General features: G+C 32.3%; 2 protein-coding genes and 1 long non-coding RNA gene across 3 annotated transcripts; all 3 read left to right on the top strand.

The window, feature by feature from the left end:
- Positions 1-1,337: 1,337 nt before the first annotated feature.
- LOC121216250 (uncharacterized) lies at positions 1,338-2,178 on the top strand. The gene is made up of 2 exons (XR_005912346.1): positions 1,338-1,580; positions 1,657-2,178. It is a non-coding gene; the product is annotated as an uncharacterized lncRNA (long non-coding RNA).
- A 9,244-nt stretch (positions 2,179-11,422) lies between these two features.
- LOC107959407 (kunitz trypsin inhibitor 5) lies at positions 11,423-12,221 on the top strand. The gene has a single exon (XM_016895465.2). The coding sequence runs from the start codon at positions 11,455-11,457 to the stop codon at positions 12,049-12,051; it is 597 nt and encodes a 198-aa protein (XP_016750954.1). The 5' UTR covers positions 11,423-11,454; the 3' UTR covers positions 12,052-12,221.
- Positions 12,222-13,892: 1,671 nt separating this feature from the next.
- Positions 13,893-14,631, top strand: LOC107959408 (kunitz trypsin inhibitor 5). The gene has a single exon (XM_016895467.2). The coding sequence runs from the start codon at positions 13,973-13,975 to the stop codon at positions 14,567-14,569; it is 597 nt and encodes a 198-aa protein (XP_016750956.2). The 5' UTR covers positions 13,893-13,972; the 3' UTR covers positions 14,570-14,631.
- The last annotated feature ends 5,667 nt before the right edge of the window (positions 14,632-20,298 follow it).

Genomic DNA, 20,298 nt, shown 5'->3' with positions numbered 1-20,298 from the left:
TCCACTATGAATATTTGTATTTTTCATAGGTTTTTCAAAAAACACATACGGATGTCATTGTTGGAATATTTTTAAATATTTATAGTGTTCCAATAACTATAAATGAATGGATGTAATTAATCAAAAGTTATATTATTTAATTTTTTGAAAAGGAATTATAAATATTTAAATAAAATTATTTGAATAGTTATAATATTAAATTAATAATTAAGTGTTTATTTTAAAGACATTATTATTCAGAAAGACACCTATTGAAAGATGTCTATATGAAAAGACATGAAAATTCCTATAAATAGGAATGAGACTTCATTTGAAAATCACACCAACAAATTCTAATATTCTTTCTTTCCTTCCTTCATTTTCTAATATTATTAGATTATTTTATAAAGTATTACTGCAGAAATCCTTTATAGAAATTGAGTTTCTTGTCATACATTGCTCAGTGTGTAGTGGGCTTCATTGTATCCTCGAGGTTAATTTGCTTGGAACTCATTTGCAGACCGAAAATAGGTGGGGGCGAATATAATCTTAAAGATAGTGACTTTGATACACGTCTTGGAGCCTTGTCCTATTTCTTCTTTTTCTGTTCGAGTTCCGTTCGTGTGTTCGAGATTTTCTTCACCGGAGATTTGTACCAACAGTCACTTGACACAATGAGAGGATGGTGTCGCCGATGTGTCAAGTGGCACTGACGATTACTGTAAATTTCAAGTAATTTTCATATATAAATCTTCTCTTGAATTATTTTTGTAATTAATTAATTTTTTAGGTTATTTAGCTGCTCAACTTGCTTGGTTTTTGTTGTTATTATGAAGTATTCTATAGATCTAAAATATCGTAAGGTATCGAATTTCATTTTGGTAAGAAGAATTAAAATGTTATTGGATAAATTGGTGCGATCGTGGAGGACGAAGCTGAAAAAACAAATAAAGCGGTTAGAAATCATTGAAGTCATAACTTGAATTGCATGATATGATATTTTGTGCCTGATTCTTACATTCTTTCGTCTATGTTTGGATTATATAATTGGATGGATATTGTAATTCTATTGAATACTGTTTCATGCATGAAGAAATAACGAGGGACCATGGCATCCATTTGTTTGATTGAGCTTTATTACATTTTTGAAAGGGAATAAACATGTTATTCTCCATCTTTTACCTGAGAATGCATGCTCTTTTTAGTATAGCATGTGTTCCTTTTGAGGGGGAAACAAAAGCATCCTAGAAAATGAAAGAATCAAACCCAGGATTGATTCCCATTGCGATCAGTTCAAGTTATAGGCCAATGGCCTTGTTGATATTCTCTTTCATTTATCCACTAAATTGAGCCAGTATTCTGTAGATGTGAGCTTGGATATTACCAGACCATATAATATTGTAAGAAGAAGAAATAGAGGGCTGAAAATCAACCAATATAGGACATTTTGCAGCTGTATTTAGCTTCACAGGGAAGCCATGTTCACTACTTAAATAATCTGCCAGCACAAGACACATGTATTACAGCTTTAAGACAGATATTTCTAGGATAAAATGTTAGGTTGGTTCAATGGAAAGACAAAAGCTTCCAATGCCATGTCTGTAAGTGCATGCTCTACTGCTCCTACATGTATATATTGATTTCTAGATTTTTCATTGTGTTTCTTTTCATATATAGATTGTTGAGCTTGCGGTACACATGGATTGTGAAGGATGCGAAAAGAGGATACGAAGAGCAATCTCAAAAATAGATGGCAAGACTTCATTCTTTTCCTCCAATATACTTCTAGCATCCATTTTCATCTGTTAGTGTTTGTAAAGGAAAATGAAATGAATGCAGGGGTAGACAGCTTGGAAATCGACATGGATAAGCAGAAGATAACAGTGAGAGGATATGTGGAGGAGACGAAAGTGCTGAAAGTAGTGAGGAGAACTGGGAGGAAAGCCGAGTTTTGGCCGTTCCCATACGACACCGAATACTATCCTTATGCTTCCCAGTATTTGGATGAATCTACATATACATCTTCTTATAACTATTACAGGCATGGATTTAACGAAAGCGTGCATGGCTATTTCCCACACCAACCTTACACAACTGTTCCTGATCAGACAGTTCATCTCTTTAGTGATGATAATGTTCATGCTTACTGCAATGTTATGTGATACACTTTTGTTTTAATATATCATCCTCTTGAATTAACTCTTTTTTTTACTCTTCTAATTATTGCTCAAAGCTCTATTAATTTTGTATTTTATCTATCACATTATTTTAAAAATATAAACTATTAAAATAGTGAAATTACATTTTTACTATCGTAAAAATATACAATTTAATTTCGCCCCCTAAAAAAACTTTGCCGTAAGTGGATGCCCTTTCAACTTTCATAATCCCAAACAATTATGTAGATGACCTTTCAACTCCTAAACCTCTCATGAAATTTATAGAGTGTATTAATTTTTTATTTATTTATGTATTTGTAATTGTTAGGATCGTCCCGATTAAGCAACAAGTAACAAAAATAGCAAAATAAATTGAGAAATTGAACACACAAATTTAACGTGGAAAAACCCTTCCAAAGAGAATAAAAAACTACGGGCAAAGATAATTTTACTATAATGGCAAAAGAACGAAGAGTACAAAAGATGGAGATAAAACTAAACCCCAAAAACCCGAAAACAAAGAACCCTCAAAACGTAAACACAAAATTCTCTAAATGTGTTATGAGTTCTAATATTTAATGGGTGTCTTTACTAAGGTTGTAAAAGAGCCTATTTATAGGCTAAATTCATATGTCAAATAATAATAAAATAATCTAAACTAATCTGTGTTTGACTGAAACAAATAAGTAAAGTTTAACCAAAAGATTATTTCTCAAATTTGACGGAAAATAGGAGTCATACTTAACAGTAATCTATAGTGGTTGAAGCCCTATAAATAGAGGGCACGTATAAGCTTATGACATCCAAGTTGAAAGAAAAGATAACCATCTCATCTTATGTCTTGTATTCTCTCGTCTTTATTCTTATTATTCTCTTATTTTTATTGTTACTATAATATCTCATTTTAGCTTTCTCAATAGTATTCAATATCTCATTGGAGGACAAGTAGTCTAGACGTGCAGCATTCTTGTTGAAGCAACAATCTTAAGGTATATATGTGATTTTCTATGTGTCCTTGGAAGATTTTGAGACTTCAATATTCTCAATGAAAAAAAACGTAGAATAAGATATTTTTAGATGCTTAATAATGATGCTCATTGTTTTTTTTTCATATTTAAGTGCGAATTTATGTTTTATATATCCCATGATATGTTTGTTTATGGTCCAAGATTTTGAATAATATTTAAGTGCCAACAAATTGTACATCTTTGCTTAACTATGTACATCCTCCCTAACATGCTATGTTGGTTATAAGATTTGTTGACATATTTGAAGGCAAGGAAAAATTTTGTAGTTTTTCTATGGCTAAAACAATAGCCACAACTTCAGACACTATTTCATTGTCATACTTGCCTATTTTCAAGAGTTGGCAAATTTTTAGAACAAAAATATTGGTGTAATAACCCGTCTTTTAGGGTGCTGGAAACGGTGGTTTTGAAATCTCGTTTTTCGATGGTCGAGTCCGTAAATATTATTAATTAATAGTTACGAGTTTAATATAGTGTTATATTGATTTTTAGTTTGATAATTTTATTGAATGGTTAGTAATTTAAGTATAAGGACTAAATCATAAAAATTAATAACTAACAATTTTTATTAGTTAAAAGGGTCTAATAATATTTTACTGAGGGTTAGTATGGCAGTTAGGCCATTTTAATTGAGGTTGGACGGTTAGTGCTTGTATATGTTATAATTTATATGTTAAATTATAATTAAATAATAAATATATGTTAAAATAGTAAAATGAAACCAAAGTCATCATTTTTCTTGCTTCTTCAACCTTTCACCATCAAAAACAAAGTGAGAAAGCTTGGAAGCCATTACAAAAACTTCAAACTGAGCCTATTTTCCGTAAATTTTATGTTTCTGAGATCGTTGTAGCTCGATTTAGCTAGCCTAGCGATTAATTTGTGAAACTATTAAAGTTTTTAAATATTTCCATTATTGAGTCTTGAAACTTTTGGTGTTAAATTGATAGGTTTTAAGCTTAGTTATGAAAAGAGACTAATTTGTAAAGCGAAAGTTGATAGTTTTGAATACAGGGACTAAATTGTAATTATTTCAAAATTAGTATGAAATTTTTGTAGTTATATATATTAAAGGGCTGTAAAAGAATGTGACTAAAATCAGATTGAAAAAATGAGGATTAAATGTGAAATATATGATTGTTTCAGTTATAGAGACTAAATAAAATAAAATGCGAAACTTTAGGAAATTTATGAAAAGTGAAACTAAAATTTCATGTGCATAGAATAAGATGTTATAAGGTAATTTAAACTAATCAATTGAAATGAATTACTATATAGATCAAGATTTGGACCAATCCATAGATAATCGAATAAAAAGGAAAATTGTGGATTAATCCTCGACATTTCACTTGTTGTTTTTGTCTAGTAAGTTCATATGGTTTAGTTATATATATAAATTTGTTGTATGTGTTTTAATTACGAATTTGTATCTTGTGAATGTGTTTTGATTATTTACAAAATGGTACAAAAAAAGGTGAGAAATTGACTGAACTGTAAATAATTGAAGTAATGTATTAAATATGCCCGGATGAATGTAAGAAAGGATGAGATACAATTGACATGTCAATAGAGTTATTTGTGAGCCGTATGATTTACGGTATGAAATGATATTGATGTACAGAAATTCACTGTTTAAATCAAAATCCAACATTTGTTGCGAATTATCGAGTTTTGTCTCTACGGCAATCACTATTACTAATTGTCTCTATGGAGACCCTAGTGTGTTCTAGAGGGATGTAATGTCTTATGAAATACAATGCCTACGGGATTAGTACTTCGGTGCTCAAGTGTGTATTAGAGTTATAGCTCGGTCGAACAATCTGATGTGTTTTGTAGTTACCCACGTATCTCTATATGTTTATTATAGTTCATCAGGCTAAATCGGTTAGTGAAAAACAAAAAAATATTTTATTGATAATATGTATTGTATTTGGAAATGGATATATGCGATTGGAATAATTAAATGGCGTATATGTTCGATGATTCTGATAGAATGACGCTGAATGGAAATGTGTAGTACATATTGAAATGTTATAAGATTGCAACTGATGAACTCACCTTATTGATGTGAAATATGATGACATGAAAGTCATATAGTTAGCTAATTCATTATGTTAGTTGTGAACTGAGGTGAGTTTATTGTTTTAACCTCTATAAACTTACTAAGCATTCGAAATGTTTACTCTATTTCATTTTATGTTTCTGTAATGGTCATTTTGTGAAACGCATTTATCGAATTACCTCGGAGCTTACACTATCCAGCTTCTGACTCAGTAGACTTTTAAATGTTCTAGACATAGTTTTATGGCATGTATATAGTTGTTGTTGTTGTTACTTGGATGATTGTCTTGTTAAATGTTCAAATCTTATAAGTTCAAGGTTAAAATATGTGATGGTTGAATTGATAATATAGTGGGGTATGTGAATGGCATCTAAATGGTATTTGAGTATAATATGGCATGAAATATGATAGTATGAGATAATGAATGATATTGTTTATTTGGTATAGACTGTACATGAATAGGTGCCATGTTTGAATGTCAAATATGACATGTTAGAATTATGGATTGAGAAATAAATGAATTGTGGTACATTAGATGTTTTGAATTAATTTTTTATAGGTAATAATGTGCTCAAAAGTGCTATATGAGTTTAAGTTTTGTTTAGGCATGACATGAGACCAAATGTGTGATTCTTGACCTTTTGAATAGATACCTTACCAAATGAACAGTATTTTGAAAATGATAGAATGTCAAAATGGTATCGATACCCAATTTAGTATCGATACTTTCGAATAGGGGTATTGGTACCTTCTTTCTAGTATTGGTACTTGTAAATTTTAACTTGATTTTAGAAACATCAAAGTTATAGATGGTGTCAGTACTTGTCCTGGGTATCGGTACCTATTCTCACACTTTGAAAAGTTTATAGTTTGATCCTCATTCATGCTCCCAACTTTTGAGCTTTCGTAAGCTTGTGTAATATGTTGTGCATGCATTTATGTTAAAAATTGATGATTGAATGAATTATTCTTAAGATTCAAATGTGAACTACTCCAGTAATAGAAGTAGCATCCTGTAACTCAAGCCCGAAGATCGGGTCAAGTGAGGGGTGTTACAATTGGGCTATCTATTTTGAATATATTTAGATGAGTTAGAGCCCAAACCATGAATACCAATTGAGTTCAAATTGAAGTCTTGAAGATTAGTTACTTGCGGATCAAGTAAAGTCACTTTCTACATTTGAAAACATTGATTTACATTGAGACTCATAGATTTATTATTCTATGCTGATTTTTAGCTTGACTTTTTAGAAAAGTGATTATAGTATGACTCTTATGTAAGAAAAACTTTAGTATACAAACTTGTCTAAGTTAAAGAGAAACCGAAATATTGAGAAAGCACAAATTTGTTCAAGTTAGAAATGTTTTATATGTGCATTATTTTTGTAAGCAATCAAGAGAGTCTCTTGTATTTCAAAATTAAGCTTTCAAGAGGGAAGCTTAGTGAGAGAGTGATCTAGGCTTTGTACAATTGTGAGGTTGCTAAATTGTTGAGAGTCATCCTAATGTTAGGATATAAATCATTAGTTTTACTATGAAAAAATAGTGGACCATTGCTCTGGGAAAGGCCCCATAGACGTAGGTTGAAGTTGAATTGCGTAAGCAAGATCGGTGTTCATCTTTACGTTTATGCACTTTTGATTTTGTAGCTGAAACAGTGACCACGGTTCCAAGCACTATTCCAGCCATAGTTTTTGTTTGTTAAGCAAGTACCCCCATCATTTCTACAATTGGTATCAAAGCCTCCCACTAAACATAAATAATGATATCCTAGTTGATATAATTGCTTGCGATGAAAGGATCTTCAATATCACGCCCCCTATGCTCGATGGAGCAAATTATGCATATTAGAAAACTAAGACAAAAGTGTTCATTAAGTCAATAGATGAATGAGCTTGAAAGGTTGTTTTAACTGGATGGACTCATCCTTTCACTGAAATTGAAGGAGTAAAATCCCCCATGTCAACTTGGACTATTGAAGAAGAAAAAACTGCTATTGTTAATTCCAAAACCCTTTATGCTATTTTTTGTGGGGTAAATGTATAGAACTTCAGAAGGATTTCTAAGTGTACTGAAGCCAAAGAGGCTTGGGAAATTTTAAAGACAATTCATGAAGAGACCAATATAGTGGTTAATCAAAGCTTCAAATGTTGACAACTAAATTTAAGACCCTAAGGATTCAGGAATCAAAGACCATGGAGAGTTTTTATGCAAAACTCTATGACTTGGCCAATCAGGCTTTTGCCTTAGGAAGTGAGTACTCAAACTCTAAACTTGTAAGAAATGTTCTTAGGTCTACCTGAAAGGTTCATCATCAAAGTAACAACCATTTAGGAGGCCAAAGATATTGATGCCATGAGGATTAATGAGTTAATTGGATCTCTCCAAACCTTTGAGATTAACAAGGAATAGGCTAAAAAGGGTAAAATGAAGTTTGAGAAGAACATTACTTTTGCAATGACTGAAACTGTGCCCACTGAACAAAGCAATGTTATCAAGGAGATGCAAGAACAATTGGCTTTGCTTACTCAAGGGTTCAACAAGATGGCTAAGAAGCAGTTTGAGAGGAATAAATGCTTTGAGTTATTCAAGGCTATCCAAAAGGGAAAATTCAAAAATAACATTGAGTCAAATGAACCTGTAAAGGAAAAGAAGCAGGGAATTCAATGTCATGAGTGTCATGGCTTTGGGCACATTCAAGCAGAATGTGCAAGTTAAAAAGAAGAAGAGGAAATCTCTATGTGTGACTTGGAGTGATGAGGAACCCAACTCAGAATTTGAGTCAAATGATGAATAAGTGAGTAACTTTGTTGCTTTGAATGAATCAGATGCTTTTGATTGTGAATCAGTCAAATGCAATGAAGAAGAGGCACATGATAAATTGTTGAAATCCTACAATCTCATGTTGGAAAAATGGAATCTTCTATGTGATGTTAATTCGAAGCTTTCTATTGAGAATGATTTTCTTAAGAAGGAAGTCTCCATGCTAGTCAGACAAGTAGATGGAAAGATGATTGAGCTTGATGAGCAATCAAAAAGAGTGGAGAAACTTGAGGAAGAATTAAGAGATGCCCAATCATTAAAGTATTTTTCAGCAAAATTTATCAATTTGACATGTTGATTAGGTTTCTCTCATGTGGCCTAACATATGATTGAGGAAAAATAAACATATAAAGTTGAATTTTTTTAACAAAAAGTACCAACATTGATAACGATTAGATTAGGATTTTTAAATTGAAAAAGTAGGAGGATTGAATTTTTAACTTTTAAAGTACACAGAATAAATCTTAATTTTTTTAAAGTACAAGGATCGACTGCACATTTATTGTAGAATGTGACCTTACTATGCCCAGTGATGTTTTAATAAGATAAATATTAAATTCTACTATTAGTCTTTGGACCATGAGTAAGTTGTAAATTTAGTCCATATGTTTTAATTTGGTCATTTTAATCTATATACTTTTTTAATTTTAGAATTTTGTTCTTGACCAAATGGTAGCTGTTAAACTCATTAAATTATGCTATTTCCAAAATCTTCTATGGCAAACAAATTATCACATGTTTAAGACCAACTTGTTATTTTTACACAATACTCACAAAAAAAAAGTCAGTTAGTAGATTTAATGATTGTCGTTTGAGTCAAGACTAAAATTTCAAAATTCAAAAGTCTATAGATTAAAAATGATCAAATTGAAAAGTTTAGACTAAATCTACGGCTTACACATAGTATAAGACAAACTACAAAATTTAATTGTTACTGTTTGAGTTAGGATTGAAATTTAAAAATTTAAAAAGTATAGGGATTAAAATTATAATAGAAATACAAAATTAAAATTGATGAAATTAATTTTTTTTAATTCTAAATCCATAAATTACGTAGAGAGAATAATAATAACAAAATTATTGACTTTTTCTGTTTAAATGTTTTAAGTTTTGATGGTTGATGTTTTGAGAAAAAAAATTTTCTATTTTTGGGGGTTAATAACTTTTTTATTATTTTTTTGGTGTTAATGATCCTTTTCCTTGCACTGGGGGGGGCATTTTTGCCAGAATCACCCTCATCCTCATTAACATTCACGTTCACCATCCCAGCTGCTAGGTTTGATTCGACAGCCACGTCAACATGAATCCCAGCGCTATCAGCACCATTATCACCGGAGTCTTTACCGACCGTTGAATCAACTTTCTTGGATCGTGTCTCCTCGACTACTCCTTCTAGACCATTTTCATCGATTCCTGCCCTTTTTCCACCTTGGCCATAGATAGCTGTATCCAATTTTAGTGCAAACGTCTCCTCAATCTAATGAACATGTGAGGTTACAATTTGAATGTTTGCTTTCCAAAATGATTTAGGTGTATCAGTATCTTCATTTATGCTGATAAACACTCCCCTTTTGCTAGCAATATTCTGAAATTTTCCCAAACACCAGGCATGGATGGGAATGCCATAGCAAGAGATGGCCTACGACTAATCCCAGCAAATGAAGTCAACCACCTCTCCTTTTTCAAAAATTACCAATCCAACATATTCCAATGATTCTTCATCATGAACTCCAGCTTTTCCTTATCTTCACAAATCATCAAGATATTCAAACTAGATAACCTCATATAGAGAAGCCTTTGAGGCCAGTTTCATTCATTTGTTTTGCCAACCCTGCAATTTTGAAGAATTCTTTACACTGACCTACAATGTAGTTAGGAAGAATATCCAACTTGTCTTCATCTAATATACCTTTAACCACAGCCGAGTTACCATTATCTTTCCCCAGTGTAGTGTAATTATAACTCCTTTATTCATTAACAGGATGAGGCCTCTGACCATCGACCCTAGCTCTGGGCTCCACATTTGAGACCTTCCTATCCAACCCTTCAGCACTCACGGCCTCTTTCTTCTGTAGAAACCTTTCCGAACATTGAATTTTGCCAACGCCACTCTTAATCGATTCTCTAATACCCAGAAGACACGGTATAAAAATCTCACAAAATCAAACCTATGGCCTTCTTCGCTAGGTTTAGACGAGATAAAAACATCCAACATTCTTCCATGATAACTAAAGAATGCAAAAAGCCCTTTCCAAAGCATCTTCTTCGATAAATTGTTCACAAAAAGTGTAACGCATTCCAGCGAGTTTGTGCTATTACTTTTTCTCCCAGACACCATCATTATCTCGACACCTGACACAAACACTGAAAAAAGTATTACCATGCTATTGGTTACAGTGTCACATTAAAATTATTTCAATGTATTTTAACAATTTTAGTCATATACTTAAAAAAAATATCAAGTTGATACAGTTTCTAAATTTAAATATTAATTAGGTCAAAAAATTATTTAAATATTAAATAAATATAAATTATCAAGTTTAAATAACTCTGTAAAAGTTGTTTTATTCTATGTCTTAATTTGTCTTACGTGTACCACAAGTTTTAACACTTCTTAAATCAATTATGGTAGATGAAAAACGATTATATGAAACTGTGATTGTCTATATTTTTATCCCTTTTTGATAATGACAAATCAGATTTTTCTTACTGATTTACAGTTTTTTCCTTTTGAAAAAAAATTTAAATCCAACTAACAATACTAAAAATCAGAAGAAAAAATCTTATTTGTCATTCTCTTATTGAAAAGGGATAAGAATGACGTGAAATCACAGTTTCATATAATCATTTCTCGTGGTAGATAAGAGATTAATTATAGGAAATTTACCATTTTCTCCTAAAGTCAAAATTTAATATTTTGTTGGCGTGCACTTTTCATAAGAATACATTTAACATATATATTCCTATAGGATAAGAAGCTATGACTTTGAAAACTTCACAAAGCAATTCGTAATCTTTCTTCATAGACAAGTTGATAAATGAGAAAAATTACAGCCATTAATCGGTGGCTATCAGACTTGAACATGGCCAATATCCATGACTTTTTAGAGAGTTTGGTTTCCAGATCTTTGGTGCAAGCAACGAATTATCTTCACGTAATGAGCATATTCATATATCTGTATCAAAAGAAAATAAGGAAGGGTTTTCAGTTGACCTAATTTCTGAGAGATATCTATCATCCAATCTTATATTGACATTGAAAAAAAAAGGAGTCCGGTCAAAAAAGGCACCTCGTTCTGGCCGAACTTGTTAAATATCTTTGATTACTCCTCTGAACTACTGCCACTAGCTCTATAAATACGTTGCCATAATGGATATCAAGGCATAAATTAACAGAAACACAATGAAGACTGCCTTATTTTTAGCAATTACTTCCCTTGTTTTAGGCTCAACAATAGCCAGTGATGAATTTGACCCTGTGCTTGACATCTCAGGTCAAGAGCTCCGAACGGGCATTGACTACTACATTTTGCCGGTAATCCGCGGTAGAGGTGGTGGCCTCACTCTTGCCAGCACTGGCAACGAGACCTGCCCACTTGATGTTGTTCAAGAGCAGCAGGAGGTGTCAAACGGTCTCCCATTAACATTTTCACCTGTGAATGTCACGCAAGGCGTTGTACGTGTATCCACTGATCTAAACATCAAGTTCTCTGCTGCTTCAATTTGTGTCCAAACCACTCTCTGGACACTGCACTTCGATGAATCGGTACAAAAGTATGTAGTAACAACCGGTGGAGTTGAAGGTAACCCAGGGCGTGAAACTCTGAGCAACTGGTTTAAAATCCAAAAATTTGAAGACGACTACAGGCTTGTTTACTGCCCGACGGTGTGCAATTTCTGCAGACCTGTGTGTGGGGCATTGGGTGTTTTTATGGATGGTGGAACTAGGCGCCTGGCTATTAGTGATGAGCCATTAAAGGTCATGTTTAAGAGGGCTTGAAGCTGTTGCGCCCATCGACCTTATTTTCCTTGATTTACCCCACACACATTCTCACTTTTATATACTATGTAATACATATCGCAATAATGTAAATCTTGGGAAACATTGTAGGAAATATATATATATATAAACATACTACTTGTTAGGTACTGCTTATGAAATGCAGCAAATTTGACAGTGAAAAAAAAATTATATTACAAATTTATTTATAAAATGATAAATATATTTATAAAAATTTGGTGGAAAAATGGAAATAAGGTTGTGGTTGAAAAGAAAAAGTTAATATATTAAAATTATAGGTTTAAATAATCTATGTATACTTATATTTTTAGATTTTATAAAAAAGGGTAAATTATACTTTTAGTCACTTTAAATAGGGGTCTTTTCTATTTTGATCACTCAAAAAGAAATTATCACTTAACTGTAAAATGGTAAGAAAAGACTAACGGTGTATTTGTAAGAAAAATTTTGGAGTGACCAACGTGAAAATCAACCATTAATCTTTCATTACCATTTAATAGTAGAGTGATCAATTTTTCATTTTGGGTGATAAAATTAATAAAAATAAATTTGGTGCGACCAAAATAGAAATGTCAAATATTTAGAGTGAATAACAGGGAAATTTACCCTATATAAAAAAAGAGAGAGAGAGAGAAAAGACAAGCATACTCGTAGTACTATTTATTACTTTATAAAATGAATGAATTTTCGGTAATTTTCCTACTGAGTTGAGGGGTCTGGTTGATTAATTATATCAACTCAATTAATCACATAAAATAACTAGATTTTGTCACATCCACGATGTGGGTGAAGAGAATATTTTATGTTAAACATATTTTCTTTTGGAATTGTTCAATAATGAATATAAGTGAAGTGTCACATAACTTGTATTTTTATACTATTGAGCACGTGTTTGACCCTTAAATTTATAATTTATAATTGTTTATTTAAAGATCATATAGAAGTATCAAAAGACAAAAGTGTCATAATAACATTAATTATAATTTTTTTAAATGATTTTTTTTATTTTCATAACTGAGTTGGTGACCTAATTAAGGGTGACATCAACCTAATAAAATGCTTAAATAATATTTTGAATTAAATAGTATGGATAAAGATAATAAAAAGGTTGAATTAAATGTTATTAAAAATTTATTTTTTACTTGAAATTTTGTTAATTAGTTGAATGTGAATCTTAAATCAATCAAATTAAATAATCAAATATATTTTTCAATAAAATAATGTGAATATAATATAAATCGGAAATTTTCTAGCTCCGCCACTAAAAATGTTTATTACCCAAGGCATTGGAAATTATCTTAATGTATTAGGTTATAGGAAGCTTACAATTTTCTCTTTAAATATACAGAAAAGAATAGATAATTCAAAACTAATATGAATTCAACTTAGAGTAAAGTTTTTGACCAAATCTCTAGATATAAAATTATATCATGAATTGATTTTGTTAGATTTTTATTAGCATGACTTTGCAGTCTTATCTAATAATTTAGAAAGCAGGATTAGATGACACCATGGTTGCACAAATTATGACTACATGATCAAATCAAACTTGTATATGTTTTTAAAATAAAAAAAATAAATGTAAGAGATTTCTAGTTATAAGGATCTTTGCCTGCTCATATCATACAATAATGAAGAAATGGTTGTAAGATAGCGTGGGCCGTCTCACCATGCATAAATTCAAAGCTGTAAATCTGTATGTACATTGTGCAAGTTGGATCTAATACCAAAGGGTTGATCCCCAATTCCACATTGATGGTTCGGCTTCATGGGTTGGTTGGTCAAACAAAGCCAGCTCCATGTATTCTGCCCCACGTCTCCTCAATGATTTCCATTCCACTCATCTTAATATATATTAGGATATACATCCACTCGCTACATCTTAAAGAAACCGACAACAATGAAGACTGGACTCTTCCTAGCACTTTCTTTCATTCTATGCGCTAGCGGCAGTGCCGCACCTGACCCAGTGCTGGACATCTCCGGTAAAATGCTCCGCACCGGCAACGACTATTACATCCTTCCGGTCTTCCGTGGTCGAGGAGGTGGCCTGACTCTCGCCAGCACCGGAAACGAGACCTGCCCGCTCCATGTTGTTCAAGAGCAGCTGGAGGTGTCAAACGGTCTCCCAGTAACCTTTTCACCTTTTAACATCAAGAAAGGTGTCATTCGTGTCTCCACCGACCACAACATCAAGTTCTCTGCTGCTACAATATGTGTCCAATCTACCGTCTGGAAGCTTGCCAATTTCGATGATTCAACACGGCAATGGTTTCTGACAAGTGGTGGTGTTGAAGGCAATCCTGGTCGTCAAACTATCGACAATTGGTTTAAGATTGAGAAGCATGAAGATGATTACAAGCTGGTTTTCTGCCCAACTGTGTGTGATTTCTGCAAAGTTATGTGTAGGGACGTGGGTGTTTTTATTGACGATGCCGGTGTAAGGCGACTGGCTCTCAGTGATGTGCCCTTCAAGATTATGTTTAAGAGGGCTTGAAACCTGAAATCCGATCTTAATTTCTAATTCTAAACTTCAAAATAAATTAAATTAATAAAATCTATATTAAGATTTTAAGTTTATTTTATGTGCAAATTAGTATTATAAAATTATTATTTTGATATTAATGGAAAATTATTTATGAAGATAAAAATTAAATCTAAATTTTAACTCTTTTATATTTATTCTGATTAGCTTTTAAACTTAAAATTTTAAAACTTTTACCCTAAAACTAATAGATTTTTTACTAAATTATTTCTATTTTGGTCACTTAAAATTCTTTTTATTAATTTAATTATTATCGTCAAAATAAATTCTTAAAATGATCGCTACCTCATTAGCGAGAAGCTGATTGGACCTACCACATTAGCAATGGTGGAGCCTAGTAAAGGCCCACGGGAACTATGGCCCTCTAAGGTTTAAAAATTTTACAATTTAACCCTTTGTAGATATACTATGACCCTTTCAAAATATAAGTAGACCCCCAAGGTCTAAGATTTTTCCAATTTTTCCCTTTGTATATATACTATACCCCTCCCCAAAATCGATTGTTTATATGTTTAAATCGATTGTTATAGTAGAATATTGTTTCTTTTTTTTTGAATCAATAGTTTATATGTTTAAATCGATTGGTATGTTGAAATACTAATTGTTTATATGTTTAAGTCAATTGTTATATAGCACGTTTAATTTTAACTTGGCCCTCCAAGATTAACATCCCGGCTCCGCCACTACATATTAGCATTTTATATTACAAATGAAAAATTGTTCTTTTAGTCCTTTTAAAAATTACTTTTTTTTTTCATTTTCTCTTCCCCTTCCTCCTGTCTTCTTGTTCTTCTCTTATTTTCCTTTCGCAAACCCTAGTCGCTACTCAACAATGTTGTAAAAATTATTGTTTTTGAGTTAGACCCACAATGTTGGCGACGTTCTTTAACCCATGCCCTTTTCCCTCCATCACCATCAAATATCAAAGTGAACAATCCCACGTGAATTTACCGCCAAACCCATTTAGATTCTATTTCCCGCCGGTTAATCGATTAAACTAATCAAGGAGACTCTGTTTGACAAATCAGCAAAGCCAGGCCTAGAGCTAAGGTACAGCAGTACATATGTCAACATAGTCAAATGAAAAATCTAGTACGGGGAAGGAGATGATTCCACTTTGTAGAACAACGAATCGAGTACGGGGACCGGGCTCGGCTGCAACTCAGTCGTAGCATCCGCCATCTCCGCAATGCTGTGAAGCAGCTTATCACATCTTTCCAAAAGGGTCCCCCCATCCTTGTAGTCCTCCACATTCAACCTCTGTAACACCCAATGATTCATAACAATAAATTACTGGTTTAAATGAACTAGGATCGTTAAGCAAAACTAAATAATCAATGTAATTTAGTTATTGAGCTGATTTTTTTACCTCCGTATCAGTTTGACAAGAAGGGCTAATGCTACTCTCTGAAACAGTAGATGGTTGATCCTCCGCTGGAATAAATACCTTCTCTTCTTTATCATAAATCTCAGTCGTTGGTTTCCTGTTTCCGGGTAATCTATTCGTCATCTGTTCTCATCCAGTTCTTCTCATATTACCCAGGGCGACCGAACTGGAGATACTCTTCTTTGCTCTACGTTACCATTTCCATTCCCATTACCTTTCCTCTGTTTTTGCTCTCGTGGTGAAAGAAGGTGCTACAAAATGGCTCTACTTTTTAGATTACATAAAATGGTCAAATTTCAACTTTGGTTCCTCTATTACCCTCAAATTTTAGATTTAATCTTTATACTTTAATTTTTTACATAATTTGATACCTCAAAGTTTAGGGACAAATATCAAAATTATACACGAACATTGATTGAATGTACAATTTTCTCCATAAACTTTAATTTGGTGTTATTATACACGTGAAACTTTAATTGTAGTTCAAATGTATACATAAAACTTTAATTTTGATTCAATTATATACATTTAAAAAAATACATCAATTTATTTTTATAATGAATAAATATAATTATTTGTGCATGCAATATGTAAACATAAAATGACACTATATCGATAATAGTGTTAATAGTTTGTGAGAATTTGACCTAATCAAAATTTCAAGTATAAAATATTGCACAAAATCAAGTTCCTATATAAAATTATACATAAAATCAAAGTTCATATATAGTTTGGAGATTTATCCCCAACTTTTATAATGTTTTTAATTAGTCTAAATCCTTCATTTTGATTAAATTGTTGACGTGAATTTTAAAAATTGTTAACATTGTTAAAATTCTCTGATAAATTTAGGATCATTATAATGATAGTTTTTGTCACATGACTACTAAGTGAGATTTTTTTTTAATTTTAGAATGTCACACCAGTGAATTTAACAAAAGAATTTTAATGGTTTTAATAACTGAACCTGCATTTTTTAATTTGAAAAATAGAGTGACTAAATTCTTGAAAATAAAAGGATGAGGACTATATTCCAATAACGCAGAGAATACAAAAACTTGGAGCATATTGTAACTTTTAAATTTTAGCTCTATAATTTAGCCCAAAAATAATAACCCAACATGATGTGAACACTACACCAAAACAGGCTTTTAGCGGCGTTTTTTTAGGCCTTTAGCGGAGCTTTTAAGCGCCGTTAAAAGTATTTGCGGCGCTTTCACTAGCGCCGCAAAAAATGCCGCTATTGATAATGTCGCTAACTTTTGCGGCGTTTATGTGAAAAAGCAGACGGGGAAACAACGAAAACGAAAACGAAAAAAGAAATGAAATCTTGTAGAAAGAGAAGAGGTGGCTCACTTCTCGGATGTGGATAAGCAGACGGAGAAACAACGAAAACGAAGCACATATTCAAAAGAGATGATTTAGGAGCAAAAGTTTTATATTTATTTATTCATTTGCCTTACTAATAATATCAAATTCGAAGCAGGAAAGAAAGGTTGAATTCTAAGCATTGATTTTAAACGTCAAAGGAACGATGACGCCTTCGCCGAAGATCTCCGGTGTGTCAACATCGTCGACTTCCATGGCTGAACCTTGGTCGTCTGGGTCCGTCACGAATTCCATCGGCTTCTAGGGATTTCTTTCCCCCCCCTTTTCTTTAGGCTTCTAGGGATTTCTTTGGTTGTTTTAATTTTAATTATTTTTATTGAAATATCTTTCCCCTCTTTTCTTTACAATTGATTATGGATTTTGCGGCGCTTTTTCTAAAAACGCCGCTAAAAAAATTAAATTTTTGTAGTGAAACGGCACGTTTTGAAAAAATTCAATACATATTTGTGGCGTTTTTTGTCCAAACACCGCTATTGCTTACCTTTTGCGGCGTTTTTCTCATAAACGCCGCTAATGATTGATTTTTTTATAATTTTATATTTAAAAATTTTATATTTTATTTTTTTATAAATTGATTTATTTTTTGCGGCGTTTTTTTATAAAAACGCCGCTATTTCATTTTCAACAAAATGACGCTGTTTTGCTATGCTAAAAAATTTTTATTTTATTTGTTTTATAAATTGATTTATTTTTTGCGGTGTTTTTTATAAAAACGCCGCTATTGCTTACCATAAAAACGCCGCAAAAATTTTTTCATTTTGAACAAAATGACGTCGTTTTGCTCTGCTAAAATTTTTTTATTTATTTTATAAATTGATTTATTTTTTGCGGCGTTTTTATAAAAAACGCCGCAATTTCATTTTCAGCAAAATGACGCCGTTTTGTTATGCTAAATTTTTTTTATTTTATTTGTTTTATAAATTGATTTATTTTTTACGGCGTTTTTATAAAAAAACGCCGCTATTGCTTACCTTTAGCGGCGTTTTTCATAAAAACGCCGCAAATTTTTTTTCATTTTGAACAAAATGACGTTGTTTTGCTCTGCTAAAATTTTTTTAATTTATTTTTTTATAAATTGATTTATTTTTTGCGGCGTTTTTTATAAAAATGCCGCTATTTAATTTTCAACAAAATGACGCCGTTTTGCTATGCTAAAAATTTTTATTTTATTTTTTTATAAATTGATTAATTTTTTGTGGCGTTTTTTATAAATCAATATATTTGATTTATTATTACCTATTTTACAATTATATAAGAACATATTTAAAATATAAATTAAAAAATAATTAATCTAAACTCAAAACCTTAACTCGACCCCTGAATCCCTAAACCTTAAATCCCTAACTCTTAACCCCTAACATCTAACCCCTAAACTCCTAACCCCTAAACATTAAATCCCAACCCTTAAACCATAATCCCTAATTCATAATTCCTAAATCCATACTCCCTAAACCTTAAAATATGAACTCCTAAACCGGCCTTAAATCTTAAATTAATCATATACCCTAAACTAAAAACCCTAAACAAATTTATTATTATCTCTTTTACAATTATATAAGAACATATTTAAAATATAAATTAAAAAATAATTAATCTAAACCCAAAACCCTAACTCGACCCCTGAATCCCTAACTTTTAACCCCTAACACGTCTAACCCCTAAACCCCTAACCCTCTAACCCCTAAACCTTAAATCCCAACCTCTAATCCATAATCCCTAATCCATAATCCCTAAACCCATACTTCCCTAAACCTTAAAATATGAACTCCTAAATCGGCCTTAAATCTTAAATAAATCATATACCCTAAACCAAAAACCCTAAACAAATTTATTATTATTATTATCTCTTTTACAATTATTTTAAATAATAGTATTTTAATTTTTCCATGTGTTTTATTTCAAATTATTTCTACGTGTCATTATTTTTTTCTGAAGATTTTAAATATTCAATTAGAAATAAATTGAATTTTATTTAATATGAATAAACCAATTAAGGTAAAATATTTTTAGCGGCGCTTTTCCAAAAACGCCGCCAAAGCCCCCAGCATTTTTGGCCGCTAAATCCCCGAAAGCTCAGAAAACGGCGTCGTTGGGCTTATAATTTTTGCAGCGCTTTCTCAAAAACGCCGCTAAAGCCCTGAACATTAGCGGCGCTTTCTTAAAAACGTCGTTAAATCCCCGAAAGCTCAGAAAACGGCGTCGTTGGGCTTAGGTTTTTTTGCGGCGCTTTCCCAAAAACGCCGCTAAAGCCCAAAGCATTAGCGGCGCTTTCTTAAAAACGCCGCTAAATCCCTGAAAGCTCACAAAACGGCGTCGTTGGCCTTAGGTTTTTTTGCGGCGCTTCCTTAAAAACGCCGCTAAATCCCTAAAAGCTCACAAAACGGCGTCGTTGGGCTTAGGTTTTTTTGCGGCGCTTTCTTAAAAACGCCGCTAAATCCCCGAAAGCTCACAAAACGGCGTCGTTGGGCTTATGGTTTTTTTGTGGCGCTTTCTCAGAAACGCCGCTAATTCCCCGAAAGCTCGGGAAACGATGTCGTTGGGCTTAGGTTTTTTGCGGCGCTTTCTCAAAAACGCCGCTAATGATTATTTTCAGCGGCGTTTTCCGTAAAGCACCGCTCATGGTCGATCTTTAGTGGCGTTTTTTATCCAAACGCCACTGAAAATGCCACTAAAAGCCTGTTTTGGTGTAATGGAAGGTTAGGAACTACACTAGTATCTATTAAACTATTGTTGTTATTTGATCCGAGTTTGAGACTTGCCTGTTTGGCAATAGTAGCACGTGATGAGCATGGTAGATGGATCTAGAGAATTGGGAAAATGTTATTGTTGAGACTGATTGTGCTTTAGCTATCAAAGATATCCATGATGATATCAGAGGGCATTTGAAAGGAGACTTGGTGATGCG

The sequence above is a fragment of the Gossypium hirsutum genome, chromosome D04 (genome assembly GCF_007990345.1).
Source record: "Gossypium hirsutum isolate 1008001.06 chromosome D04, Gossypium_hirsutum_v2.1, whole genome shotgun sequence".
NCBI lineage: Eukaryota > Viridiplantae > Streptophyta > Magnoliopsida > Malvales > Malvaceae > Gossypium > Gossypium hirsutum.
This window is presented reverse-complemented; position numbering and strand designations above follow the sequence as displayed.

What these genes read in the sequence shown, in the direction of transcription:
- LOC107959408 (XM_016895467.2), top strand. Translation starts at nt 13,973, where the DNA reads ATGAAGACTGGACTCTTCCTAGCACTTTCTTTCATTCTATGCGCTAGC.
- LOC107959407 (XM_016895465.2), top strand. Translation starts at nt 11,455, where the DNA reads ATGAAGACTGCCTTATTTTTAGCAATTACTTCCCTTGTTTTAGGCTCA.